The sequence below is a fragment of the Vipera berus genome (genome assembly GCF_964194415.1).
Source record: "Vipera berus genome assembly, chromosome: 13".
Classification (NCBI taxonomy): Eukaryota; Metazoa; Chordata; class Lepidosauria; order Squamata; family Viperidae; genus Vipera; species Vipera berus.
In genome coordinates this window covers 2,361,460-2,387,990 of record NC_138216.1, presented here as the reverse complement: position 1 = coordinate 2,387,990, position 26,531 = coordinate 2,361,460, and the positions used below count along the sequence as shown (strand labels likewise).

Sequence of the window (26,531 nt, the reverse complement as noted above, 5' to 3'; positions counted from 1 at the left end):
AAGTTCCACCAAGAGACCCAGATTGTCTTCCTTCTCCCATCATAAAAAAGACGGCATCTTTTAAGTCTTTGAAGTGTTTTCCCCCCCCTCCGCCTTCCCCATTCCTTTTCCTTATATGTCATTCCAGAATGCTGCTGTGGGAAACAGAATGTTCCAACATAATTAACACAAGTCTTCAGCCTCACAAGTTGGGAATTTGTGACATCAGCAGTTGCTCCTTTTTTTTTCCAGCTTGAAGCTCTGGGGCTGGATATTGCACAATATGCTATTCCCCAAACTGAACACCGCACTCACAGCCTGTTCTGTTGTGGCTTTCAACCTTAATTTGAACCGGGACAAGAGAGTGGATGGCCCCGTTCATTGGCCAACAGCTTCCCAGACTAACCTTTGACTTGTTTCTGGAGAACTTGGCCTTGGGGCTGGCTGGAGTTACTCTGCTGGATGGTGCTAGGTCCCATGTGGTTGACTATCCGGACCTGTGGTGGGTTTTCTTCTTCCATGGAGAAGAAGAAGAAGAGGGAAGAAGGATTTGAATGGAGATGTGGTAGTTGTCTCATCTATGTGACTCTTTCTCTAGTTCCCTTAGCTCAATCTTTTTCTAGATCCTTTCCAGATTAGCCAGAACTATAACTCCCAGAATTCCCAGCCAGCATAGCCATTATCAATGCACGGTACTCAAAGATCATCCCTTCAGTCTCATCCCTGCAAACCACCTAAGGCCTAGCAGTACTACAATCATGGTTGCAAGCCAACTCAAGAGTTAAGAAATCTACACCTCCTAAGTTTTGTTGGTCTCCAGGTTCTGTTACTTCCAGCCAGCATGGTGACTGGTCAAAGATGACGTTGTGTTCTACAAAGGTTGGGCCATGGGTTCTTCACCCTTGTTCTAGATCTTTGCAAACAAGCCCAAAGTCTCCCATTAGGTCACGTTCTACCTGTTTGATGTCCAAGGGGAAACTTGAGTTTCGTGGGAGCTGGAAAGATGTGGGAAAGGTTTCCTGTAGAACCATTTGGGGATTTGGCTGGTGGCCTCTGGCTTCCTGGGCCACTGCTGTCCTGACTGGAGGGGCACCAGTGCTTCATCTGCAAAATCTGTAAGGAGATTTTAAAAAAGATATTGATCCAGACTGTATTATTAAGATAAGGATTTCTGATAGCGCTTACGCTGGGAGTCACCCCTACTGATTGTGATGTAACCCTGGTTCTTCATCTGATGTACCTTCTTCTGATGGTGTAGCCACCATACATTCATCCGTGCTATCCGTGCTTCTTTCTAAAGCTTTCTTACCCCGGAGGAAGTAGGTTCAAGCGGTCCCTTCTTCTCTGTTTTCCTTTCCCCAAATGGTTCTTTGTCTCCTTCATTCCCAACCAGGTGGTGTGTCCAAACTTTCCTCTGGAACATTCCTCCAAGGCCACTGATGGTGGCCATGCCTTTGGAGCGATGTTCTGGGGTGAAAATGGGCTGTTGCAATTCCATCTTCTCCTCTCCAAAATAGTGTGCGGAGGAGATCTTCCTGCCAAGATCTTTCTCCTGGACTTGGGATCGACGGCAGGCAGCAATCAAAGCAATCTGTTTGGTGCTGTCAACCATCTCCTTCAATGTTTTCAGAGTCAAGGGGACACTGAGGGCATCTGCCCTGGGATTTTTCCGACCGGAATCTTGGGAAGATGGAGAACGTAGCTTGGAGGCAACCTTTCGTGAAGAGATTCCTGAAGTCTTCTTCTAGAATTCAAAGTGGTTACAGAAACAACACGTACACAGGTCCCATTCAAAGGATAGCAAACCTGGTTGATGATGGACTACGGATGTCATTTATGACTTTCCTTGATATTAAACCATCTAGGATTTCCCCAAATGTGCCACTAGACTCCTGCAAACCATTAGCTTCTTGAAACTGCTTTTTGTGATTCAAGCAATCTTCTCCAGGGTGAACTCTCTGCCTCAGTTTCTCCAGCTGTGGGGTCAGAACTTCACCAGCCTTGCTTGGTGCTGACTTCATCACTTGCAAGGCTGACTCTATCATAATAAAGAGTGAGTGGCCACCTTAAATAACAGACGTTTGGGAAGGGAGACAAAATGGCATTGGATGCCCAGTTCCTTAAGCTACAAAGTCCCCTAAAATGCATTCTGAGTTTCTCCTTTTTGTATTGAAGTAGTTGAAGGATCTATTTGTCCTCCACTTCACCAGCTGATAGTCTTTTGATCTGTCTTTCTCCCTCTGAATCTTGACTTTTGCCTGTTCTCTACCACATAGCTCTTTCTGAAAGACTTGGCCTTGCCGTAAACCAGGATCTCCAAACTTGACCACTTTAAGCCTTGTGGACTTCAACTCCCAGAATTCTGGGAGTTGAAGTCCACAAGGCTTGGAGTTGCCAAGTTTGGGGAGCCCTCCCATAAACGATGCTGTCTTCCAGCTCCCCAAAATCGTAACTCTTTGACAGATAGATCCCGATGAGAATAAGAGATTATAATTCCCATTTATATGTCTTCTTTGAACTTCCAGGACAAGATAAAACAAATGCAAAGCAGAACAAGCAAGGAAGGGCTTTAGATGGACTCACCTGGTAGACCGGCGTTAACAGTTGAAACACAGCAGGAGTGTGGTTCCATTCACGAGTCACCTTCTTTTTTGCTGGGGTGTTTTTAGAGGAAGACCGGTAACTCTCACTAAGAAAATGCAAGGTAAAACACAAATGTAAAACACTGGCAGATGAGTTGGGAGATTCCTTTGGGGAAGGGGACCTAGTCATTGGATTATAGACACGGTTGAGTAAACCCAACACACACACAAAAAAAACAAATGCAAAACTGAGTTTATTTAATTGGGGCCACAAGACGTGGGAAAACCTTTTGAAGCCCTCCAAACATAGAAGATGAAAAGTGCCTCTATGGGTTCACTTAGAAAGAAGTTGCGCAATGTTCTCTGTAGGAATTGTGTCCATCTCCAAGTTGATAGGTGCCATCAGAGTATTTCTGCAACTGATGTTTGCTCTGAAAAAGGACCTTTCCTCTTTTGACTAAAAGTCGTCAAAAGTACCTGTCTGAATCCACAATAATTGGGGGGAGTTCAAATTTGGGCCCTGGAAGGAAAGCTTTCTTGTGATCGATGGATCCTTCTGGATTCTCCTCTCTGTTGTGATCTGGTCTCTGAATCTGTCCAGAATGGAACTATCCCAGAAAACCAAAAATAAAATAAAATAAATGAAAGCTTTTAGTTTATCAGCTGACGGTTGTGTCTCGTGCCAAGTTGACATTACCTAGCGTTATTTCCATATCACTCAAGGCTCTCGTTTCATATAAATTTAATAAATAAATAAATAACAATAACTTCCCCCTAGTCCGCTCTCCTAAGGAATCCTCATTTCAAAGGAATAGGAGAGAAATTCTGTCTTACCTGCCACGTGCTGGACATCAGCGAGTGAAGCACCATCAGGCGATCCAGAGTCCCTTCCTCTAACTCGTGACAATATAAGTGGTACAGTTTTTCCAGCGGTCCCAGGACTGGAATATTGTGGTCTACAGAAAAGACAGAATTCTTCCAGAGTTGATGGTTCCAAAGAGATGGCCACGTTCCTTGAGGAAACAAGCGTGTACTGTGACTACAAAGATAAGGGTGACGTGGCAGTAAAATCCCCTTTGGAGAGCCGTGTCTGCTGTCTCCAGTGCAACGTGGCTGGAAGCGAGAGAAAAGCATGATCAGGGAAAGCTCTTGAGATATCAGTCCTACCTTTGATTAGGGACCACTGCTGTTGGATAAGCTCTTCACAGAGATGCCGGTATTGCTGATGGTGCTGGATGATGAAGTCCTTCTGGCAAAGGAGGTTGTCCTTGTACAAAGCATTGGCTTGAAGCTCCGTCTTCCCCACTTCCAGTTCGTGGGTCTTGCACAAGAGGCTCAGAACTTCCCGTTGGTCCCTGCTGCTGGTTTGTTTGGGGAGCATCCTCTCCATCTGGCAAACTTTCTTCTTGGCATTTGCCAACCTCTGCTCCAGGTCAGCCTAAATTAGGAAAGGAGAACTTGGAAGTCTCCATTGTTCCCACCACTGGATGATGATGGGAACAAAGTTTTCCTCCATTTCTGAAGGGTGGTCTAAATCTTGAGACGGTTTCAAATGCTAAAGGGAGAGAAGAGCTGTTACTGTTTCGACTCCGTTCCTTTGATGTGGCCACATCCAAGTCAAAAGGGTGGCCACGATGCTCATAAAAAAGGATCCGTCTTCGGTTCCTTGGTGCTTGGACCATGGACAGTAGCATCTTAAAATCCGGCCGTGCAATCTGATAAAGCAATAAATTCCAAAGCTTTCGGAAAGTTATAGTTTGGGATGGTGCCCTCTTACCGCTTACTGAAAAATCCCTACCTGCATTTACCCCAAAAAACGAAGACCTGGAATTTATGTCTACTACATAACAGCACCCAAGATGAGACATCAACATTCAACTACCGGTATATCCCCCGCAAACCTCGACTAACCCCATTTTGAAACTCAGTTCTTTGGGGAAATAAACATTGATTCCTTAAACAATAACATCATTATTAGATATGTCAGTAAACAAGTAGTGCGGTTTTTTGTTTTCATTTGATGATGAAAACTGCTCCCCGTATTTGGAAAGTAATGAAAATAAGAAGATGGGATCTCTGTTCACGTGCACGCACACCAAGCTTAGCTGCCGAATTCTGAGCCAGCTGCAAAAGTTCCTTCCTGCCGTTACCTTTAAGGCAGCCGTTTTCCGCTGCTCTGCCACCAGTGTGTTTATCTCTTCCCTGGCAATTGTGATCTCCACAGGTTCCAGGAAATCTTCCTGGTCAACCACCGCATCTTCCTTTTCACTTGGATGGTGTATTTTGACACTTTGGCCACCTTGGCGAACTCTCTCACGTTCCCAGCTGGGAAGGAAGGAAGGAAGGAAGGAAGGAAGGAAGGAAGGAAGGAAGGAAGGAAGGAAGGAAGGAAGGAAGGAAGGAAGGAAGGAAGGAAGGAAGGACATTGTGAGTAGACCTGTTCCAGGCTCAGAACTTGGAGGTCTACCTCAGTTCTTCTTTAGTTGGATACACTTGAGTTGACTTCAGTGGCCTTAATTACAATATGTGACTGTTCTCCAGTTCTGAATGACCAATTTTCTGAAAGGAAACTCGGCAACCATGGTCGATTTCTCCTGCTTAAGCATATCCAGTGACCTGGACCCCCTTGTCTTTATCTGGAAGCTGCTTCGCTGGGATTTCCCTTCTCATTCTAATTCTGCTGTCCCTCAACAAACTATAGATAGGTTGCAAAAAAAAAGGTCCTTTGGCTCACTCTGCAATCATGAGAAGGTGCCGGGAGGTATCTACGTGGAGTTCCATGTTGGTATTCTCCAGCTCCATTAAGCTGCGCCTCATGTCCATCTGTTCCTTGAAGGCCCCCACCAGCTGTTTTTGTAACTTCTGCAACTGTTGATGGCCATCCTCCTCAAAGTCCAGAGGAGTCTCCCCTGAGGATGACACAAAGGGAGAGCTTTCTACACCTCAACTTTTAGCAATTTACTTTTCAAGCTACTTTCTACCTTCTAGATCAACCTTGACAACGTTAAGATGGGTGGACTTCAACTCCCAGAATTCCCCAGCCACCCAGAATTCTGGGACTTGAAGTCCACCTATTTTCAAGCTTCCAAGGTTGGTAAACACTTCTCTAGAATGAAATATTATACACACTAAGTATAAACCCTGGTTAAACAGAGTCAAGGGTTATTTCCAAGGAGCCATTTAGGGATGATTTAGGGGTCCTGCTTCCACCCTTCAATTTTTTTTCCCCCAAAGAAGTTGTAATTTTGCAAAGATGGTTCCTCTGATCTTCCTTCTCGCTCTTTTCCATGTCTTTCTTAGCAACCTAGAGCATCTCAGAAATATAGGAACGGTTTTAAGAAAACCACATAGTGATTTAGTGCAGAGAAGAGGCCAAACTCTCACCTTGACCTTGCCCATCTTTGGCCCCAGTGCTCAAGAGATGTTTCTCCTTCTCCTGGATTTCAACCTTGGCCTTCAAGCATTCAATCTCACGGCGTAGGTCAGAAATAATGCTGGTATACTGAGCAATATGGTAAGAGACGTTGCGAAGATTACGCTTTACCTGTTGATCAAGCACCCCAATAATACGAATTAATATTAAGGAGAAGAACAACGAGAAACCAGATGGGGAAGAATCATCATATTGATGATGCTCTGAGGCTAGTAATCTTTGCATTGTCTTTTCTCAGATCTGGCCTACCTTGAAGCCTTGAGAGTTAGTTCAAACAGGAATTCTGTAATGTCGGAAATCAAAATCAATTTCGATTGAAAGGTAAGCAAGCATTGGTGTCGTTGTTCTTGGTTCTCCTTGTTATCCTTAGATTGCCAGTTTTGGGATGTCAGCCACCAGCACTCGGGCTTTTTTCTTTATTCATTTGATTTTTATCGATTTATTAAATTTCTGACCTGCCCATCTTATCTAAGCCAGAGTTCCCCAGCCTTTGGGGCACCAGGGACCGGTTTCGTGGAGAAAGGTTTTTTCACGGACCAGAGAGTGCGTGGTTTTGTGTGCTGCCTGCATCCCATGGATGGGGCTTTGCTTGTTTGTGTGGACCGGTTGCTGGCATGCTGCGGCCCAGTGTTGGTTCATGGACCGGGGGTGGGTGGGGACCCCTGATCTAAGCGACCGTTCTTTCTCTCTTTTACCCTCGTTTTGATGTTCTTGGCCCGATAGGCGTACATCAACGTTGTCCGAGATTCTTCAAAGCAGGTGCTGGCGGGGCTGATGTGAGCGATCATAACTGTCCTGCTGTTGCCTCCCAGGGAATCCTAAAGAGATAAGATTCTTGTGAGTATCTGACTCTCAGAGCCAACCAAACCGAAGGACAACCATCCCACTGGTTGGACTTTCCCAGCTGATGACCTGGATCGTCATACAGATGAGCCAGTTGCCAAGCGTCTGAATTTTGACCATGTGATCACGGGGATGCTGCAACGGTCGTGTGAAAAACAGTCGCAAGACACTTTTGTCAGCGCCCTTGTAACTTTGGACGGTCACAAAATGAACAGTGGCGAAGTCGAGGACTACGCGTATATCTGATCATCTTTCTCCTACCTCCAAGCAACCCCAAGCATCTAGAGGTGAGTGCAGGTATCCTTCTCAGATGGCTTGTTACCTTCAACAAACGGGTCAGTTTGCTGTCTCGGAAATTGATGTATTGAGTTCGGCTGCCCCCCTTTTCGCTCAGCGCATTGATGCAGTTCCCCAGAGCGAGGAGGGACCGGTTGATATGGGCCCCCTCCTTCATCCTTTTGCCCTGGTTTTGGGTCTGTGGAGAAGGAAAGAAGAGATTAATTTTTGCACCAGGAAAAAAAGCAATGCCAGAATGATTTAGCAGTAGATGGTGTAGGACATTTGGTGATGAAAAGTTCTCTGAAAATCAGATAGTATCGTTTTAATGCAGGGTTTCCCCATATCCCTCTTGAAAGGTGAATTTTAACTAGAACTAGGAAGCCATAGATATTCTTAGTAGATCCTTATGGACTGAATGGTTGACTCTTTAGTATCCAAACACGTCCCACAGCCCTCAGTTACCAAGCCTGTGATCAGAGCAAGAAGAAGGAAGTTTAGGGAAGTCCATATTAAGCCAGGAGCACTGAGAGGTGGAGTATTGATAGCATAGAATATTTGTAGCTCAGGGTTGACCTGCGGGGTCCTTGGTGGTCTCTGAGCTTGGTGGCTTCCTTGCAGATGTTTCCTGACCCAACTAAATGACATTATCAGGATTAGAAGGGAGTCGGGTGTGTGGAGTGGAGGAAGAGGAGGACTGTGGGGTCCTTGATGACCAAACTAAATAAATCATCAGTGCTGGGTAACATCACTGGGCAGAGAATTGAAGGATGGTTGACCTCACCTGAGCAGCCCTTTCTGATCCAGCCAGGTCAACCATGAAGAGCTTTCCGACACGCACTTCCTCACCGATGCCTTTCACCCGATTGGTCTGCTTCACGGACACCTGCAGGACAGCATGTGACCGTGAGGAGGTCTTGTTGGCAGCCGTGGGCTCCTGAGTACGTTCCTTGTTCCCTTTGGTCAGCAACTCCATAATCTTTAAAACACAAACAGGTCTGCATGTCTACAAAGTCAGGAGGATATTTGAAAGCCAAAGAACTTGCTGGAGTCCTTAGGAGACCCAGTCAATCTTGTTCTTAGCTCCGATTCATCAGATCTTAGAAAAAGTAGACCCTTGAATGTTCACTGCAAGTCTTGACTAGAGTTAGAACTCGGTCTGACCCCAATCTTCCTCCTGAGAGAGCTCATTCAACATCTGGCTTGCAATTCTTCCTTGGACTGTCTGTATCAACTACAGAGAGAGATTTCTTGCAACAGGTTTAATTCCTGTGTACTGCCTTACTCCCTGGACATTTCCTGTGTACTGCCGAAGGTTGGTGATACTTACTTCCTGGGCATTTGTCGTTGAGACTTCTGTTATTCCTGCAATCTGTATGCACCCTTTGGAATCTTCTCTCAGCTCAAGATAGCCTGTGGATGGATTCAGGAGATCATGGATAACTTCATTATAAACCTGAAAGCAAAAGGGGAGAAGCGAGGACACTAAGCTGCCTCTTTGTCCGTCTGGTTCAAAACTGCTTACTAAGGCTTGGCATTCATTCCTGCAGAGTCTGGATCTTTCCCATCAGTTGCTTCTGGATTCCTTTTTCTCCCTCAAAATGCAACTGGGCCATTCTCATGTAAAGTGGGTAGAGGACCCGAGGATGGGGCTTCTCTCCTCCAGGGATAGATGCTTCCTTTTTGTGGTGAAGGGATCGGGAAGATTTCGGGTTGGTTTGATCTCATTCCTACTACCCCATCGGATGTTCCAAGCTAGGTCTCTTCTCGCTTGCTAACCTTTAAACGTGGTGATCTCACCTCCAGGTACGACACGCAGACCAAATAATTCCACTCATCTCCTGTGGCCTCAATGGCTTGAAAGAGATCGCGGAGGGTACGAATGTATATCCCAGGTTCTGAATCCGTCCCCAGCATAGTGTGGGTTTTCCCAGCCCCTGAGAGAAGGAGGGAGGGAGGGAGGGAGGGAGGGAGGAAGGAAGGAAGGAAGGAAGGAAGGAAGGGGAGAGCAGGGAGGGAGGAAGGAAGGAAGGAGAGAAGGAGGGAGGGAGGGAGGGAAGGGAAGAGAGAGAAAGAGGGAGGTAAGGAAGGAAGGGAAGAAGGGAAGAGATAGGGAGGGAGGGAGGGAGGGAGGGAGGGAGGGTGGGAGGAAGGAAGGAAGGAAGGAAGGAAGGAAGGAAGGAAGGAAGGAAGGAAGGAAAATGGATATCCTCAGTTCCAGTTCCAGCTGGTACGTTTTGGGTGGAATTCATAAAAGAGAATAATCTCCTTCTCTCTTCCCCAATCCCAACCTGGGCAAAAAGACAGAGCTAGTTACCTGTGGGCCCGTAGGCAAAAATGGTAGCATTGTATCCCGAGATGACCCCTTCTATGAGGCTTTTAGTAGTGGACAAATACACCTCCTCCTAACAAGGATAACAGGAGACAAACAGGGGTCCTTTCAAAACCACTCGCATTCATGCCTTTAAGCTTCTCAAGGCAAGCGACAGGTTTCAGCCACCAGATTACTGTATTGTGATACGGTGTTTAGGCTTCTTTTGGGTGTTGTCCTTAAGTAATGACCGTAATTGAACTTGGGAGTTACGGTTGTAACTTGTGATGGTCGTAAACCAGTTACATTGGGGAACAAACCCATCATCCTCAGCCATCCTGGCTAAGGATCCCAGAGCACGTCATTGTATGAACACATCTTTGTGTTAGTTGTCCAACCCACCAAGGAGCAACACAGCTTCCTTGCCTCTTGTTAGGACTTTTCCATTACCAAATGTTTTGACACTTTCATGGCTGAAGGAGGTTTTTGCCTCTCCGGATCAATAAGCCACCTCCATTTCTTAGCACATTTCCTTAGCGCCTCTGGAGTCCTTCTTCACACCCTTCACGAGTGAAAAAAGATTTTCTACTGCTTAGGTCTCTGAAGGAAACTCCAGCATCAGCAAAGCAGAGAAGGCAGCCTTTGAATCATTTGTGAAGGGCACATGGAAAAATCTCCTCCTCCTCCTCCTCCTCCTCCTCCTCCTCCTCCTCCTCCTCCTCCTCCTTTTTCTCCTCCTTCTTCCCTACCTTCTCTCAAGTATATTATTTTTACACATATATCTGAGCAGACAATGTGCCTAGCAATTCTCAAAATTATAACTCTAAACCATCCTATGAAAGAAAGCTGGTATTGTTTTTGCATCATCCTATTGGTCGAAAGCACGTAAAAATGCAAGTAGAAAAATAGGGACCACCACGGTGGGAAGGTAACAGCGTTCCGTGCACCTTTGGTGTCTAGTCATGCCGGCCACATGACCACGGAGACGTCCTCGGACAAGCGCTGGCTCTTCGGCTTTGGAACGGAGATGAGCACCGGCCCCTAGAGTCGGAAACGACTAGCACGCACGTGCGGGGGAACCTTTACCTTTACCTTATTGGAAGGATGGATAGGGTTCTTTTTCTTTCCTTTTTAATTGTAATAAGCTCCTGCTTTGTTTGAATAACCAAATGGCCACCGTGGCGCTTTTTTTTTTTTGAAAAAAAAAATAATAATTTTCTTTCTTACATGGAAACTCAAAATGAGGCACGAAGATGCCGAATTGGCCCCAGCAGAATAAGCTTCCAGAGCTACTACCGTGTATTCATACTGGAAATTTTTCAAGAGCTGTACCTAGCATCCCCAGTAAACATGACTTCATCTCTCCCGAGTGTTCCAACTTTTAAACCTCACCGTGGGTTTAAAAGGCTATAATTTCATCCCCAGTGACTTAGAGCAAAGGTACAGGATGAATACGAGAAGAAATTGAGGGCAAATTTACATCAGGAAGAGTAAAAGGCAGATCAGAGCCTTTGAAGCATCTTCTTTAACTTTAGAGGCAAGGACATCCAACATAATATTTAATGTAATTCTAATCTAATCTAATCTAATATTTCATCATCTCACTCATTTCACATCAAGAGGTAGATCTGTACTGATAAATGCAGAGGAGGGTTTGGGCTTAGATCGATTCTGAATGCGTTCTGGAGGAGAAGAACCAAGACATACAGTACGTGCGATCACGTGCAAAAGAGGTGGGCTTCAAATCCCAGAATTCCCCAGCTAGCATAATTCTGGGAGTTGAAGTCCGCTCATCTGAACGTTGCCAAGGTTGAGAAACCAACGTGAACATCCCCTATATGTTCAACTTCACCTTCTATTCAGATAAAATGTCTTGAGGTTTACATCCATCGAACAAAATGTAAATTCTCTCTTGGATGCTTATGTAGGAAATATCTGCAGGAGTTTCACCCAAACCATCATTTGGCTTCAAGAGAGAGTAGGACAACATCCATGTTGCTTGGCTGATGGGGGGGGGTCTTCCTAAAATTACTAAGCAATACATTTAAAACTAGCACGAAGTAGGATTTGGAAGAGGGGGGGGGGAAAAGAGAAACTGGTTAGATTAGCAGCTTCCAAGTTATTCAGCCAAGAAGGACCTCCTGACCTGTGTTGCTTGAGGACCAAAAACCATGTCAAAAATGAATGTTTTCTCCCTCGATCGATTGGCACGCAAGATATCCTCTGGGTCTTCTGATGGATCCATCAGGACCATGATCTGTTTCAGAGAGGTAGATTCAATTGTTGATAGCCATGACACCAGCACCAAATTCCCTATAACCATAGCACTGGAAAGGGTTTCCAGGAGATCATCCAAACTCAAACATTTGCAGTTACGCTGTCCTGGAGAGTTCCCAGCTGTGTTTTCCAACCTTTAAGGTGGGTGGGCTTCAACTCCCAGAATTCCCCAGCCAGCTGGGAAAGGGGAAGCCATGTTTATTCTTCTCCATTGAAACACATCCAACAGAGGCATTGAAGAGTTACGTCAAGGCAATTTCCCAACAAAACCTTGGCAGCTTTGCAGATAAAAAAAAATAAAATTAAGAAAAGGGCTTGCTTGCACTGTAGATTACATATCTGCCTTTTTAAAAAAAAAAAAACCAGAACAAAATTACTGCTGAACATATGGGGACATACAGTAAATGCCCGATTTGGACAATAAATCCACTGAAAATTACAAGACGGTGTTTATCCAATTAACAGACTTGGAAGATCCAAATATTATGTCTTGCCCACCGTATTCCAGCTTCTGATTGTACAGTACTCATAGCAAATAGCGAAATGCAATTCTCCAAGGATGCTAGTGGCTGATTACATATTTTGTAAATTTCTTTGGCTGGCTGGTGGCTGTTAGCTTTTACATGCAGTAACTCCTTTGATGTCTTCCCCTCCCTCAAAATTACTGCTCCAATTAAACATGTTTGGCCATGGGCGAGAACCTTATATGGAAGAAGCAAAATCTCTGAAGTTGTAGGGAAAATATGAGGCCAAACTATCCTGCTTCTTCTTCTTATCCACCCCACCTCCCCGTTTGAGCCTGTGTGGGCATAAGCTAACCGTCGGCTATTCCAGCTTGTAAATATTTTCCTGGAAAGGAGGGTTTATTTCCAAATAAACCACGATTTGCAGCCAAGCAACATTTCCCCCCACTAAGAATTGGCCCTTTGGTGGCGCCTTGATTTATTTTCTTTCTTTCTTTCTTTCTTTCTTTTTTTTGGGGTGTGTGTAAAAGGATGGAGGGTAGAAAAAGCTTTAAGGGCCGTAGAAGAGCTGAGCATGCAAACAAAGGCAGCTCTCTTCCGAACTACGTTTTTGCAAAGTGGCCAACTTTTAAGAGGTGTGGACTTCCGCTCCCAGAATTCCCCAGCCATGATGCTGGCTGCGGAATTCTGGGAGTTGGAAGTCCACACCTCTTAAAAGTGGTGGAGTTTGAAACAACAACAACATTGCTTGAGATAAATGTATTTGCAACTCTGGTGCACAAGCAAGCCTGGAGTTGCTTTTCAGAGGGAGATGGGTAACGTATAATTTAAATAAAATAAATATATTATTCGGGATGCAGTTTCTGCAGCTTTCTTCATTTCCATGGAACCCGGAGCCTCACCCCCTTTCTCTGTTCTCCCTCCCTCACCCGCTCACCTGCTCCCCCATTCTGTGGCCAATGACCGTCGCGCCTTCCTCCAACTCCGCTGCGTTGATGGGGCGAATACGGAGAGCCACCTGCAAGCGAGACCAAGAATTGGGCTTTCCAGAACTTGGGGATTCCCGCAAGGCTCACGCTTGCCAATTTCTGCACAACCTCCATGGGCACAGAGTATGTTCAAGGGGCCCATTTTCGAAAAAAGTGGCCCGTTTGGGCCATGTCACCTTTCCAAGTGGGGTAGATGGGTGGAATTGCCTTGTGTTTGTTTCATCACACGAACAAAGATAAGAGATGGAATTAGGTCGTCAAGATTGACCCTCAGGTAGCTTTGTTGTTTCAACTGGGCTCATCCCGCACACATTTGTGCCCAGATGGGAATGGAAGCTGAGCCCCTGTGTGTGTGGGGGCATCTTCTTTGTCAGACCACCCCCCCCCCCGGTTGAAAGGCAGGATTAACTCACAGGGGTGAGGGGATGGGGAAGGACAGGAGCCGTGACCCACCAGCTCTGAAGGACTTACCACCACCTGGTGTTCTTCTGTTCTCAGGTCCTTCATAGTAGCCGAAGCCCCTGAAAATCTCCTCCTCTGGGCTGCACCGGGAGACACGGAAGGCGTCAAGACACCCATCTGGCAGTCCTGAACGAAGCAATTTGCAAGGAACCGGAGGAGCAGCTTGCAAGGGAGGGAAAAAACGGCATTTTCCCAGGGGGTGGAGAACAGGTGATGCAAGACAGGTGCAGGGGAGGTGCAAGGAATCGGACCCATCACAAGGAAAAAAAGGGGATTTTGAACGCCCCCTGGATTTGTTAACCATTGAACGACGGCCTTCGAATTTGGATGGTTTGAAACCCACGACGACACAGTCTTCCAACTTGATTCATTTGGTGTCCCTGTTCTGCTAGCAGATTTTGAGAGTAATTAGTAATGCCAGCCCACAAAGCACGTCTCTAGACGCGCACCAGATGCCATAAAATACACTCTGTAATTGTTCCAACAGCTCCCATTTCAAGTTAAGAGGACTTTGAAATGTTCCCTCCACACAAACTGGAACTTGTCTGAAATGGTCTAGGGTTTCCTGCCTGAGCAGAGGGTTGGACTAGAAGGCCTCCAAGGTCCCTTTCAATTATTATTGTTGGTTATTGTTCCCAAATGGTGTGACCTCAGAATTTTGCACATCTCTGCACACGCACCCAATATTCCTTATGGATTTTAGCATCCCAGCGACAGCCTCAGAAGAGGGCAGGGAGTGGGCTAACCCTTAACGAACGCATTGACTGGAGCAGAGATAAGCTGCATTTTTTTTTTAAAAGATGATGGCTCGAATAATACACGGGAGAGTCAGGATCAGAAAAAGGAAAAAAGGCGAGGTTGTCAGAATACAAGCTAACTTGAGGGCTAATCCACATGGAGCCCCATTTCCATCTGTCCTGTTTGCCACCGTTCACTCCCTAGAGACTAAAATGGACAATGTGAAATTTGAGCGGGCCACGAACAAGGAGTATATATCGGAGGTGGTGACCCTTTGAGAGCTGTATGCAACCAAATTTCATTTTGATGTATGCCGATTGGTGTACAAAGTGACAATAAAGTTATCATTATCATTATCAAACAAAGACACCAGAGACGATGCGTGTTGGCTTGCTTTATTTCCAATGTACAACCCATGGAGAGATCCTGTCACAATCGGAATGGGAGAGCCGAGTCGAGTCCACCGCGGTGCCGCTTCGACACAACCAGTTGCGCTGGAAAGAAGAGCCTGTCTTTGGGTCACACCGGCTCCCGCCGGTGCAGGACGCAGCAACCGTCCTCGGCAAGACAGAAGCGCTGGAGTTTCCCCCAAGATCCTGGAAAAATGTCTCAAGGCTGCCTTTGGGCGGGGAGCCATCCCGGATGTTCCGAGAGCATTTAGCGGCAGCAGCAGCAGCAGTCGCTCATTCCGGTGGTAAGATTGGACGGAACCCTCTCCCGTAAAGTAATACAAAATTAAAAGCAGTGCCTTTCGAGGGAGCCCGGAGGGGATGTTGGGCACCAAAAGGCACTACAGTATGTCAGAGTGAATGGATCCTGTGCAGTCACCGTCCAGAGAGGAAAAAAAAATACGGATTTTAAAAAACTTCCAAAGATGAGGAGATCTCCTGAAAAAGGAACAACTCTCTTCTCAGGACAATCGATGGTGGTGCTGTAGAAAAAGAGAAGAGGGGGTTACTACCACTTTCGGACCCGCCATTTCCCGGCCTGCCCTCCCTTTTTTTTCAGAGGAAAAGGGTCCTTACCACGGCTTTGGGATTACTCTGCCTCTGCAACTGTGATAATTTCTTCATTGATAAAAAATTCAACGGTCTCTTCTTCCCAGTCGTCTACGTTGCTGTCCAGCTCGTCGGTGTCGACTCCTAGAAAGGAGGAAAAGTTCAAAGGGGATGATCTGAAGGCAGAACGAGGCTGGTCTACGGCTGTCCTAAAGGTCTGGTTTGTTTTCAAGGCAGAAATCTTGTTCTCCAATTGGGAAAATGGGGCCGGGGTTAGGGTTCTTAACCACCTTCCCATGGCAATCTTTGTTTTCTTAACATCCCTCTAATTCGGCCAATCAGGATGATTAAAAGGCCTGACGTAAACTGTTCGATATTATAGAACCCCCCCCCTCCAACTGCGCTCTCCTTCTCAAAATACACCTGCGTAATCTCGCTTTTCAGACCAGGGGCTCTGCAACGTTTGGGGTCTCGGCTCCCAGATCCAGGCTGGTCAGGTATATTTCGAAGTTAAGAGACAAAGCTAAGACAAGCCGTCAGGTTCCCCGCCTTACGTACCTCCTCGGAGCTCCAAACGCTCGTTCCTCTGCTCCATGTACAGCTCCGTAGCCATCTTGCGGTATTTCTTGAATTCCTCCATCATCGTTCGCCGTCTGTCGACCAGTTCCTGTAAAAAACAAAGGGTCGTTTAAACTGTCCACTTGTCCAAAGCTGCCGGTCCCGAATACCCGTCTTGTTAAGCATCTCCACGGAAAACCTCGTCAAAGGTGAGCCTTGGTGGAGCAGTGGGCTGATGCCTCCTTAAGTAACACCAGCTGCCTGCAATTAGCGCAGGTTCGCATCCCACCAGGCTCAAGGTTGACTCAGCCTTCCATCCTTCCATCCTTCCGAGGTAGGTAAAATGAGGACCCAGATTGTTGGGGGCCATTAAGCTGACTTTGTAATAATGCCGCTTGGGGTGCGTGTGTGAAAGCCCTAATAAGCAGGCATATACATAGAATGAAGGCTACTGCTAAGCTTGTAAGCCGCCCTGAGTCTTCGGAGAAGGGCGGGATATAAATGGAATTAAAATAAAATAAAATAAAATAAACAAATAAAGTCATTCAGCCCAGCTAAATACACCAAGGGCTGGGGCTCCACCCGGTGTTAACGAGTTAGTCCATTCCTAATGGAGGGACCAATCCAAGGGGACGGAGATTGATGGGGGCCAAAGTCGGCGGCACGCTTGACCCATATGGCCCCGAATAATCTTCGTGCTCCCCGAGCAGTTTACCTTGGAGGCTTTTGATTGGCTCAGGCGATCTTTCTGTTCAAATATTTTGGAGTATCTCTTCAGATCTTTCTTGATTTGCTGCAGCAAGGAGAGAGAGAGAAGTGCTTCACGTCTGAAAGGGCATGTACGCAGAGATAAACCACTCCCTTCAGCCAAGGAAAGTTTACCCAGGGGTGTAACGGTCACTAGCTGCCCCCCTTAACCTCAAAGGATGCATCACCTTTATTTGATCCTGGGTGAGCAGAGTTGGGGGCCTGGGTCTCCACAGCAACTGGCAGAACCGGTCTTTGTTATTTTTCTGGAGGAGGCGGCCCTGGAAAGTCCACAGCCAGTAGGCATTGTCCACCTAAGGAAGAGAGTTTGGGTCAGGTGAGGGCATCCAAGACAAAAGCCTTCCGCAGCAGCTGGAATTCAGCATCCCAGTGGTTAGAGGGAGAAGCCACGTCAGCCTGGCTGGCATGTAATGTGTGGAGTGTGATGTTCTATCGAGATCAAGGATGTCTTAACTTTGGTGTTTGGACTTCAGCTCCCAGAATTCCCCAGCCGGTTGAAGTCCACACTCCTTAAGGGTTGCCAAGGTTGGTCACCCCTGATCTAGACAGATGAACTGATCTGGCTGCTTGCCAAGACAAAGGAATATGACGTGCCCGAAATCTTCAATTTACGGGTTGGTAAACATGGCATCCACAAGGAAATCTTGAGTAACCATGACCAAGCCTGTGCAGGAGAAAAAAGACCAGGAGACACGGCCTCCAGGTTACCTTGTGATTCCACCAAGACACAGACGTCACCAGGTAGCGGCCGGTGGGGTCCCATTCCACGTCCGAGGCTGTGTAATGCTCAGCAATGTTCATCATGGTGCAGTCAGAGGTATCCACAAAAGCTAAGGCACCATTCATGCTGAACAGAGGGAGAGAGGAGAGACAAGATTATCCCACTAGCCTCCTTCAACGTGTTGACCAAGCTGGGGAAAAAATTCTCATAGAACTTCATCTCCCTAAAATTGGGTCTAGGTTACAGACTCTGCAAGCTTCACTGGGGAGCCTCCCTTGATGGAACATAGTGGGAAAATGGGTTCCCAGGAGCGAAGGGGTGTGGAGTGGACTAAGAGGCCACTCAGCCCACAGGCCATGTGTGAGAGAAGGAGGGTGAGGGCAGCCCTGCCTCAGTAGTTCCCAGAGTATATCATAGATGCAGACAGTAGAAACTTCAATCTGGCAAGGTTTTGTCTACAGGTGTCAAACGATAAGGAACTCTGTTTGGAAGATTCACACGTATCATTCTTGGTTTGGGGCCTGAATAGAAATCCAGGGGTTGGGATCTGCTTGCTTCTACATGAAGGAAACTTCAAAGGGGCCAGCCTGTTCCTACTTTTCAGGAGAAAAACCTGAGTATGTGTATTTTCACTTTGATTCTAATCGTCTGAAATAAGCTACCTAGGTGATCATAGAAGTGGATAGCACTTTTTTTTTAATGCTTGCAAACCAAGGTAATCATTTAAATCTTCCCCGAAGTGGAACGCTCACCTTCTGAGACCAGCCAATACCACAAACTGTCCTTGAGGGCTCCAGAATATCGTGTTTGCCTGCTGCTTGTCAAAGATTTCTGAGGTAAAAATCCAAAACACGGAACTGATTTGACTTTCAAATAGTGGGACAGACATGCTAGACTAGAATAATAAGGCCGGAGTCATCTCCGGCCCACTGCTGAGGGCTGCTTCCGGAAGTTTAACAAATCAAGAATTAAGTAGGCGATCTTAAAATAACACTGGAGCATAGCAGCCCAATTTGTCATCACCCATCAGGCAGTTCTCCGTTATAATCAGATGCTCGAACCGCTTAGCAGATTCAGAGGTTTAATTTATGCCGGCAGTTTCAAGACGGTGCTGAAAAGCCCACCGCCATGTAGTTTTTGACAGGGTAACTGCAAAAACCCACTTCACAGAAATTTCCCTTTTTAACTGTGTAATTGGATAGATTGTGCCACTGTTTCCCTGCCCCACTTGGGCCCAGATAATTCACAGTGCAAAAGTATGCTAACGCTAGTATTCAGCTGGGGAGTGGCGAGGGATGTTGTGGGAAATGCTTTAATTATCCCGTTTATACACATTTAGGATTTATGGGTAATAACCAAAGTTACGTAGCTGGGAGCAGGATGTCAACAAAACAAGGAATAAAAGAAGTAATACACACACACACACACCCTGAAAAATGGTCCCCATTGCCTTTTGCCTCAGCCGAAGATCACAACAAACTCAAAAGCAGCACCACACTGAGCGTGGGCAAATTCCACTTACTAATAAGCTCTATTTTCCCATTGTTCTTCACGTGATAGAAAGAACAGGATATTCGGGGCGACTCTCCATGCAGCACGGCAAACTTGCTCCCGTTTGGCTCCCAAGCAAAGGCTATGATGCTCTCTGCAAGGCAGGAAGACCTTGTCAGCTGAGACTGGAAGCCCTCTAAGCCGAGTGAGGCACCCCAGTCACTTAAGGTGGAAGATGCAGAATATGTCATCTGAGGCCTTAACCGTTACACCAGTGGCTCAGTTCAAAATTCTCTACGCAAAGCAACACAGGACTCCAGACCTGCCAGATCTAGTGTCCCTTGTTGAGACATAAACCAGATGTGTTGCTAATGGCTGATAAGGTGTTGCAGAAGTAAAGCATGTTGTATTAAGAGCCGTGGTGGCGCAGTGGTTAGCATGCAGTATGGCAGACTGACTCTGCCCACAGCCAGGAAGTTCGATACTGACCGGCTTCAGGTTGACTCAGCCTTCCATCCTTCCGAGCTCGGTAAAATTGAGGAGCCAGATTGTTGGGGGCAGATATGCTGACTCTGCAAACCACTTACAGAGGGCTGTCAAAGCACTGTGAAGCGGTATGTAAGTCTAAGTGCTCTTGTTATTGCTATATTGAATATACTTTACTTTTGATGTGGCTAATATTCTCTAAATCACCTCCCAAAAGGTGCAAGGAGCAATTCAGCTGGGAAGACAGCAAGCACGATTGTTTGGGGAAATCTTGCACCATCGCACGGACGCTACGGGAAAGGAGCCCTTTTTACCTTTCATTTCCACCACATCAACCGGAACCTGTTTCTCTCTCATGCGGAAGATTTCGAAGTTGGTCACCACACCCTGGGAGGGAGGAAGCAAAGCATGAATTGGTCCAAAGTGGAACTTCACCAAGAATTTTATCCTTGCGAGGAACGTGCATCGCAAACTGTTTATCTAAAAGAGCACATGTGTAAAGAGCGCTCTTAGGAAGACAAAAGCTGAATGGCACATTGGACTGGAAAAGAGGGCTTTCGTCAGATCCAAACATCAAAAACCAAGAGTCACGTGATCCCATTTGGGCTACTTGGCAACCAGCTTGGATTTGCAACCGTTTGCAGCATCACGTGAAGGATTTGGGGCACTTTTTACTGGACGCTGGTGTTTACACTTCAATTTCTGGCAAAGAAACCCTTTGGGAATATGGTTGGCTTAACCATCGTCGAAATTCGCTTAACCACCACCACAAAAATTGCTACAAAGTCAGGTTGGTCATGCGATGATCCACTTAATGACCAGCTAGGTCTGTTAATTCCAGGCTCCATTAAAGTCCTACGTCAAAGACTACCTGTCATAATTAAGGGAGCCTTAGCACACCCCAAGAGGAAGCAAATATTCTGTTTTACCAGCGTGCTTTAAGAAGCAAATACCTGGGTACCCTTCGGGGTCCTGTCCACTTTCACACACAGGTAATCCCCGTTCTTCTGCCAATGGAGTTTGCAGTCTACCACGTTGAACAGGTTGCGTACTCGGATCTCCTGCCGGGAGGGGAGCTGCATCAGGGTCACCCTCGCCGGGATATCTTTGTCTTCAGGGACCCAAAAGGCAATTATGTTTCCTCCTGGGGACCAGGAGAAGTCTCTGAAGGGTGGTAAGAAAGAAGCATCTCAAAGTTGAGAAGGCGCATTCCAAAACAGCCACCCAACAACCCATACGGTGAAATCTTATTTCTCAGGGTTTGGAAGACCGTGTGTGTGTGTGTGTGTGTGTGTGTGTGTGCATGTGTTCCATTTTAGGAAAGGCGCCGACTTCTTCATACAAGCAGAATCCAAAGGACAGCACTCACCTGATCCCTGTGATTTTCAAACTTTTCTTATCCAGCAGGCCCATGGACTAGAACAGAAAAAAAGACAACGTAACGATCCTGCAACTCACACTGAGATGATATTTAACCTACAGACATTTTCTCGCTAGAAAAGGGATACTCTTAAAGGTCCCAAAAAACATTGATGTACACCCCCGGGCCTGGGAATGCACCTATGAATTCATTTTTGCATAAATATAAATAAAGCGATCAGACAAAAGGCTCACAAAAGGGAAAAGAGAGGGAGGGAGAAGAGCTAAGCGTGCACTTTTTTTGTGTGTTCGCGCTTTTGGGTTCAGACATGACCAGACTTACAGGCGTTTCGTAGATGCTAAGAGTGTCGGATGTCATCCGGGCAAAGAATTTGCCATCGTGACTCCACCTGAGCAAGACAAATTTCAAAGGATTAGCGAGAGGGGCTCTTACATTTCCCAGTAGTCAGTCACAAGTGTAGCACAATCGTTTTTACAGACATACTTAAATATGGGCCAGTGGGCGGAGCTTTCACAGTGGAACCCTCGTTTCTTCTGTCCAGTTAGGATATCCCAAATAACGATGGCTTGAGGATCATCCTGCGTGTCCATCAGGGGGCTGAAGGTTACCAGGTATCTTCACAAAGACAATAAAACGGATTGCAGGAATATAAATGCCACGATCCATTTAATGCTGGTTTTAGCGGACAGGATTACTTCAAACAACCAAGAGTCGGCATCAAAGCAAAGCTTCTCATTCAGAAAAGACAACACAGGCAGTCCTCGACTTACGACAACTGAGCCCAAAATTTCTGTGGTGAAGTGAGTTTTGCCCCAGTTTATGACCTTCCTTGCCATAGTTGTTCAGTGAATCGCTGCAGTTGATCAGTTAAGCATCTAAGACCGGGCAGAGCAGACTGGAGCGATTCCAAACAAATCACGCTTCCGTGACCAGAATATCTTCACCACAAGGTTATCACAACCACAGTTAAATAATCAAGGCAAGAGATCTCAAGGGGTGCTAAGAAACTGGGAACGTAAAGAGATTTCCATAAAGGAGAATGTAAAAAAAAAAAAAAAGCAAACATTACACACTCCAGCATTTTGCAATCCAGCGACAATCTGTCAACAAGCAAAGGTGCTTGGTCTTCTGAAGCGCTGACCGCTAGTTTTCAGGAATACCTTTCGCAAGGTGAGAAGTCAATGAGCTGCACCCCCGGGTGGCTGAACCTCTGGATCTGCTTGAATTTCTCTCCACCCCACAGGGCAATGCCCCTCTGATGGAATGTAGCCAGGTAGGTCCCCTTCGGGGACCAGCGCACGTAGGTTTCTGTCCATCGCTGCAGGAAGAGAAGCCTAGATTAATTGGACCAAACTATATTTAAACACCGAAGCACAGGAACGTTTAATTTCCAAAACTTGGCACGGAATTTTAAAAAAATTCTATTTTAATAAGAAGGGCACCCAAATCATTTGCCAGAACTTCCCTCATCACAGTTAGCATGTTAATTTTGTAGAGGATCTGATAATTTAGTAGAAAAATTGGGTATCAAATGCAAAACAGACATGATCTGCTAAACGTGATCTATTTTGGCCAAGTAGAAAATCCCTTAAATCTTGTGAATAAAGAACATCTAACATCAGACAATTTTTGCCTTTTGTTTTTCAACAAAGGTGTTCATTCTGAAAATAGGAATCATGTAAGGACGAAACACATTTTTCTCTGGCAAAACTAACTTATGACTGATGAAATTCACGGCTCAGTTCAATGGCTATTATGTTCCTATCATCCTTTTCTGTGCATCCATTAAACCATTTAATTTCATCACAGATATGTTATTACTTCTTACAGCCAGCCGCTGGCACAGAAAGCATTGTCAAGAGAAACTTGCCCCAAACACTCACAGGTCTCTCTTCAACTGTAACAGGATCTTTAGCATCGTTCCAGTATATAGCGGTTCGATCTCCAGATTCAAAAATTACACTATATTGATCTCTACAATCTGGGTCCTCCAACCAATAGCGCAAATTCCCCTAGGAAATAATCAAAAGGAGAAAAAAAAAGATGAAGAAAGGAGCTGCAAGAAACAGAGAATGAACATTCTATTATAAAAGGAAAAAAAATTCTGCCAGACAGGAAACCGTGTCCCCATGACACACAACTTCTGTTGTAGCAAACCAAGCAAAATGAATTTAAATTGTGCTGCTGCTGTTTTTATTTGGACACCAACAACTCAGCCAAAACTTGACAATTTCTGCAATTCATCAGCGTGTAAATCAGTCTTCAAACTCAGATACCTTGCAGGGTTTGTTTTTGTTGTTTTTTTGCATTTTCAGGACTTTCAGTGTTATGCGTACAAATTATTGAGCTCGTGTCTCTTGCCGAAAACTGAGATTGATTAGGGCAAGATCTGTTTCTCCTGCTTAGTGAGGGACATCATGTCTTGGGGACGTCTGGAGTGATCTCTACATGCCATTCAGTCTTCTGAATACTTACCAGATCTTTAAATGGCTGTTTCTCTGGGATTTCCCACTCATCACTGATTGTCATGTACCTGAAAGTGCAGTAAAATTGGTCACGCATACATACTTGCATGTGTGTTTAAGGAAGTCGTGGAGATAAAACTCTACTCACTTGTCAAAGTCAGTGAAAAGATTGACCCTAAAAGTGTGCTGCTTGTCCAGCTTGTAACCATCTGTGTTTTTTACAGCATCCAGAGCATGAGTGGGAGACGTGTACTCCAAGAAGATATACCTGCAATGAAAAAAAAAACAGTTCATTTATTTCCTACGTTTATATTCCACCTTCCACTCAAGCGATGCAGCACACAAATTTTCTTCTTTCCGCCCCGCCCCCAGCCACCATTCTCATTGTCTAAACTTTTCAAGACACCATGTTCATTGTGGGAAAAGCTCCAATGAGCACAGCAAGTAACCAGCTTTCCTCTCCCTGCTTTCTTTCCAGCATGTGTGTGTAGTGTGTTCCCAACCATCTTTTACACAGGAAAAGTTGCCCGAGATTTTGCTTGGCTATTGCCCGATGAGAGCATTCTAAAGCATTTTATATAAGAAAACTTTAGCAAGGGGCCTTGGAAACAGGATAAAGCGGTGGTCAGCTTGGAGGTATGTGTTGGGAGATGCACAAATGCACCAGCAACTATTCTGGCTTGCTAGATGGGCTAGAGGTTTACACTTCCTTGATGGAAGAGACTTGGCTACAGGAAAAAAAGACACGAGAAACATGCACCTCATCAGCACTCACCCTTTAGTCTGGCCATCAGCTTCTGGGTAAAATTCATTGGTTATTTTCCCAAACTTTGAGAAAAACTTATGGATAACGTTCTTCAGTTTCTCAAGGCGGTCTGGTCCAACCTGGGGGACATTGTCCACCACAATCACAGAATCAATGCCATCCGCTTCCTGAGGGTGCTCTTGCAGAATATCTCCCAGTAATTCTGCAGACAGGGAGACAAGAGAAACCAGTGAGGAAGGTCTTGGGAACGACAGAGCCCGTGGCTGCATTCCTCAGATAAAGCCAATCGTCTACATTAGGTTTGTTAAGCCTCCTGAAGGCAAACAGAAAAGAGCGTTGTAAAGCCCAAATGGGTGAAAAGGACTTTCTCATAAATGGTTTTGGGTAATAAAGGGAAAAGTTTGGGAAGCGAGGGTCTGCACCATTTGACTTGTTAACAGGCCAGTGGTAATTGCTGAGATGAACCCCTGAACAATTCCCCACAGCATTGCGACTCATCTTTTCTCCAGCTTGTTTCAACACTCTCAAGCCAGCCCAGCAGCCACCCTAGCACTGAATTCTTCCCTCTGTTATAGCCATTATTTCCCATGTGCAAAACCTGAAAAGCTTCCAAACTGTCATTTTGTTATCTATGCTGAATGGCTTGAATGAATGAGAAAACCCTGTTCAACAGCTCTTCAACCACATTCACTCAATATTGTACAGATGTTACAAGAGCAGTCCACACACACAGACACAACCGCTTCCCTATTTCCTCAGCTGTTAACTCCCTTGGGGCAGGCACACCTCATCCCAGGCCCTGTGAAATGCAACACACACTGAACGCTCCAGCGGGGTCTTCCTGCTTTTTTTTTTGCAAAGAAGGGGGTCCCCCTATTCTCCAAAGCACCAGAAGACAAGACGAGAAACAATGAATGGAAAGGAGAGAAGCAACTTGGAATCAAGGAGAAACTTCCCGACAGTGAGAACAATTAACCAGTGGAACGGCTTGCCACCAGAAGCTGAGGATGCTCAATCACTGGAGGCTTTTTAAGAAGGGACCAGACAGTCACTTGTCTGAAATGGTATACGGGTCTTCCTGCACGAGCGGGGTGGGGGTGGACTAGAAGACCTCCAAGCTCCCTTCCAACCCTGTTATTCTGTCGAACCACCTGGGTACGACTTTGGAATCAGCTCTTTGCTTCGGGGCTCCTGGAAAGCCAGAAGGACCTCTGGGAAGCAGGCGAGAAGCAGGGATGCTCCCCAACCCCAAGCCAGCTCTCCTCCTGGCCACATCGCCCACCACCATCCCTGATGGGAACGCCCAACACTTCCCCCACCCCACCACCCCCGGCTGGGAAGCCTGGGCCTTGTAGTCCAGCCCCTGACTGGGAAGCCAGGTGCCAAGGGCTCCTCCTTGCCCAGGGGTGGGGAGCCTTGGCTCTTTTAGGACTCGTGGACTTCAACTCCCAGAATTCCTGAGCCAGCCATGCTAGGCGGATCGTCGCACAACGGAGGAGCCGGAACAGCTGCTCCAGGGCCAGAGGAGGAACATCTGGAGGAGGGCGGGTAAGGCCGAGGCTGCTCTTTCTCCTTCTCTTCCCCCCTTTTGCCCCCCAAAAAGACCCCCCAGCCCCTCCCCATTGATCTCTCTCCTGCTCCTCCTCCTCCGCCCCCCTCCCACCTTCCTCCTCGACATCGTCCACGAAGTCCTCGGGGTCGCTGAAGGAGGGCTCGTCCTCGTCCGGGCCGAGCGGAGGAAGGGGCGGCTGGGGCGGCTCCGGTTCGGACTCCCGCTGCGCCTCCTCCTCCTCCTCCTCTTCTTCTTCTTCTTCCTCCTCCTCCTCGGATCTTCCTCTTTCTTCTTCTTCTTTCTCCTCCTCTTCTTTCTCCTCCTTTTCCTCTTCGGGCTTTTCTTCCCCCGGCGCCTCGTTGGCGGCGGCCACCGGCGACTCCTCTCGGGCGGGCGGCGACTGAGGCGGCTCCTCGATCACGGGCGGCGGCTCCTGAGGGGGAGGAAGCGGCTGCTCGGGCGGCTCCCCGGCTTCTTCGTCCCTGCTGCTTTTCCCCTCCTTGTCCTCTTCCTCCTCAGCCGCCTCCTCCTCCTCGACGCCGCTTTTTCCGGCCGGTTCCGGCTCCGGCTCGGCCTCCCGCCCCTCAGGCGACTCTGCCGGCGGCCGATCGGCCTCCGAGTCGCTGCTGCTGCTGCTGCCGCTGCCGCCGCCGCCTCCGGATCCGGCTGCCTCGGCGGAAAGGGCGTCGGAGGGGGAGGCCGCCGCGGCCGCCGCCAGGCTCTCCTCGGTCTCCTGCATGGGAAACTCGGGGGGGCTGCGCGGCCTTCCCGATCGCCTCACACGCGCCGCTCGGGGAGGCCTCGGCCGAAAAAGGAGGGGAGGGCGCATGCGCGCGCGCACGGGAGAGGCGGCGCCCCTGGCCGGGCCATGTGCGCGAGAGCGCCGCCGCCCGCTCTCGCGAGACCGGGAGCAAAACCATTTCTCGGGGAGAAAGCAGAGGCGCTGGAAGGAAAAAACGCTCCTGGCCTTTAGTTCAGGAGAACGACGTCA

General features: G+C 47.0%; 2 protein-coding genes across 2 annotated transcripts; both read right to left on the bottom strand.

The window, feature by feature from the left end:
• Positions 1 to 3,028: 3,028 nt before the first annotated feature.
• Positions 3,029 to 13,733, bottom strand: LOC308673900 (kinesin-like protein KIF19; the record flags this gene model as incomplete). Its single annotated transcript, XM_081337946.1, has 15 exons — positions 3,029 to 3,169; positions 3,396 to 3,517; positions 3,729 to 3,999; positions 4,712 to 4,829; positions 5,296 to 5,470; positions 5,946 to 6,105; positions 6,690 to 6,812; positions 7,160 to 7,312; positions 7,898 to 8,092; positions 8,444 to 8,569; positions 8,914 to 9,050; positions 9,431 to 9,518; positions 11,571 to 11,681; positions 13,103 to 13,183; positions 13,626 to 13,733. 15 exons carry the CDS (start codon positions 13,731 to 13,733, stop codon positions 3,029 to 3,031), a joined length of 2,109 nt encoding a protein of 702 aa, XP_081194072.1.
• Positions 13,734 to 14,735: 1,002 nt separating this feature from the next.
• Positions 14,736 to 26,370, bottom strand: EIF3B (eukaryotic translation initiation factor 3 subunit B). Its single transcript, XM_081337801.1, has 19 exons — positions 25,652 to 26,370; positions 23,998 to 24,190; positions 23,371 to 23,490; positions 23,233 to 23,290; positions 22,641 to 22,769; positions 21,918 to 22,075; positions 21,241 to 21,372; positions 21,079 to 21,145; positions 20,746 to 20,792; positions 20,330 to 20,540; positions 19,691 to 19,763; positions 18,922 to 19,044; positions 18,152 to 18,230; positions 17,387 to 17,525; positions 16,846 to 16,971; positions 16,626 to 16,703; positions 15,911 to 16,019; positions 15,380 to 15,496; positions 14,736 to 15,285 (listed from the first exon to the last, which is right to left on the bottom strand). Exons 1-18 carry the CDS (start codon positions 26,367 to 26,369, stop codon positions 15,393 to 15,395), a joined length of 2,664 nt encoding a protein of 887 aa, XP_081193927.1. The 5' UTR covers position 26,370; the 3' UTR covers positions 14,736 to 15,285; positions 15,380 to 15,392.
• Positions 26,371 to 26,531: the final 161 nt, after the last annotated feature.

Coding starts and splice junctions, on each gene's coding strand:
- EIF3B (XM_081337801.1), bottom strand. CDS start 26,369: ATGCGCCCTCCCCTCCTTTTTCGGCCGAGGCCTCCCCGAGCGGCGCGT. Junction 23,491..23,997: donor GCTGATGGCCAGACTAAAGG/GTGAGTGCTGAT, acceptor TTTTCATTGCAG/GTATATCTTCTTGGAGTACA. Junction 20,541..20,745: donor TTGAAAATCACAGGGATCAG/GTGAGTGCTGTC, acceptor ACCACCCTTCAG/AGACTTCTCCTGGTCCCCAG.